The sequence below is a fragment of the Anarrhichthys ocellatus genome, unplaced genomic scaffold (genome assembly GCF_004355925.1).
Source record: "Anarrhichthys ocellatus isolate YVR2014 unplaced genomic scaffold, GSC_Weel_1.0 scaffold4077, whole genome shotgun sequence".
Lineage (NCBI taxonomy): Eukaryota > Metazoa > Chordata > Actinopteri > Perciformes > Anarhichadidae > Anarrhichthys > Anarrhichthys ocellatus.
Genome location: NW_022284051.1, coordinates 2727 through 3610, shown reverse-complemented (window position 1 = coordinate 3610; position 884 = coordinate 2727). Strand labels below are relative to the sequence as shown.

The 884-nt window shown below is 46.2% G+C and overlaps 1 protein-coding gene across 1 annotated transcript in view; it reads right to left on the bottom strand.

Moving 5' to 3' along the window:
- Positions 1 to 884, bottom strand: part of LOC116379309 (sodium/potassium/calcium exchanger 1-like) — a gene marked incomplete at both ends in the record, with an annotated part of 3398 nt that overhangs the window by 1270 nt on the left and 1244 nt on the right. Inside the window, 3 exons of the mRNA XM_031841251.1 lie at positions 112 to 279; positions 357 to 579; positions 741 to 826. Of these exons, the coding sequence (XP_031697111.1) occupies positions 112 to 279; positions 357 to 579; positions 741 to 826 (477 nt within the window). The remainder of the gene's footprint in view (positions 1 to 111; positions 280 to 356; positions 580 to 740; positions 827 to 884) is intronic.

Here is an 884-nt window from a genome sequence, read left to right as displayed (position 1 = left end):
CTCTGAGATGTAGTACAGTATAAAGTACAATATGTACCTCTGAGATGGAGTACAGTATAAAAAACTATATGTACCTCTGAGATGTAGTGCAGTATAAAGTACTATATGTACCTTTGAACCTGTGCTCTTCCTCCTCTAGCTCCTCCTCTTCCTCCACGCTGGGCTGCAGGGGCTCCCTGCTGGGAGCTACGCCCCCTTCTGCCACAGTGGGATTCTGGGTAAATACTTCTCTGTGTGTAAGACCCGTGTCCTCCTCGTCCCTTTCTGTCTCTTTGTCCTCTGGAGACACAAACAGGAAGTGAAACAGGAAGCAGCTCTTCATCGTCTTCCTCTCTGAGACAGAAAGGTAAACTTACCTTTAGTGTAACTTCCCAGCAGCCCGAAGTCTGTCCCAGTGTCGGTCTCGGGGGGGTCGGTTCCTGCAGGGTCTCCTCCTCCAGCAGTAGTAGTACTAGTACTAGTAGTACTAGTAGTACTACTAGTACTACTAGTACTAGCTGTAGTGATGGAGGAGTGGAGGCCTCCGTATCCACTAGAGTGACCGTCTGCCTCCCACAGATCTCTCTCTACAGGACCCACCTGTTAGTGGACATCAATTATATAATAATCATAATAATTATATTAATAATTATAATAATAATATGTGTATGGACACTAGTGGTGGTGACATTCAAAGCTGAGGCAGCGAAGTTGAAAATATTTATATATTTATCAATATATCCATATCAAGCTGTCCTCACCTCCAGCACCAGGGATGAACGGTGCTCCATTAGCCCAGAATCCTGCCCCTCAGTTGGGGGGGAGGGTCTGACAGATGAAGTGTATCCTGAGAGACACAAAGAGATGCGTCACAAACACCTGAGGACTAAATACACCTGAGGACT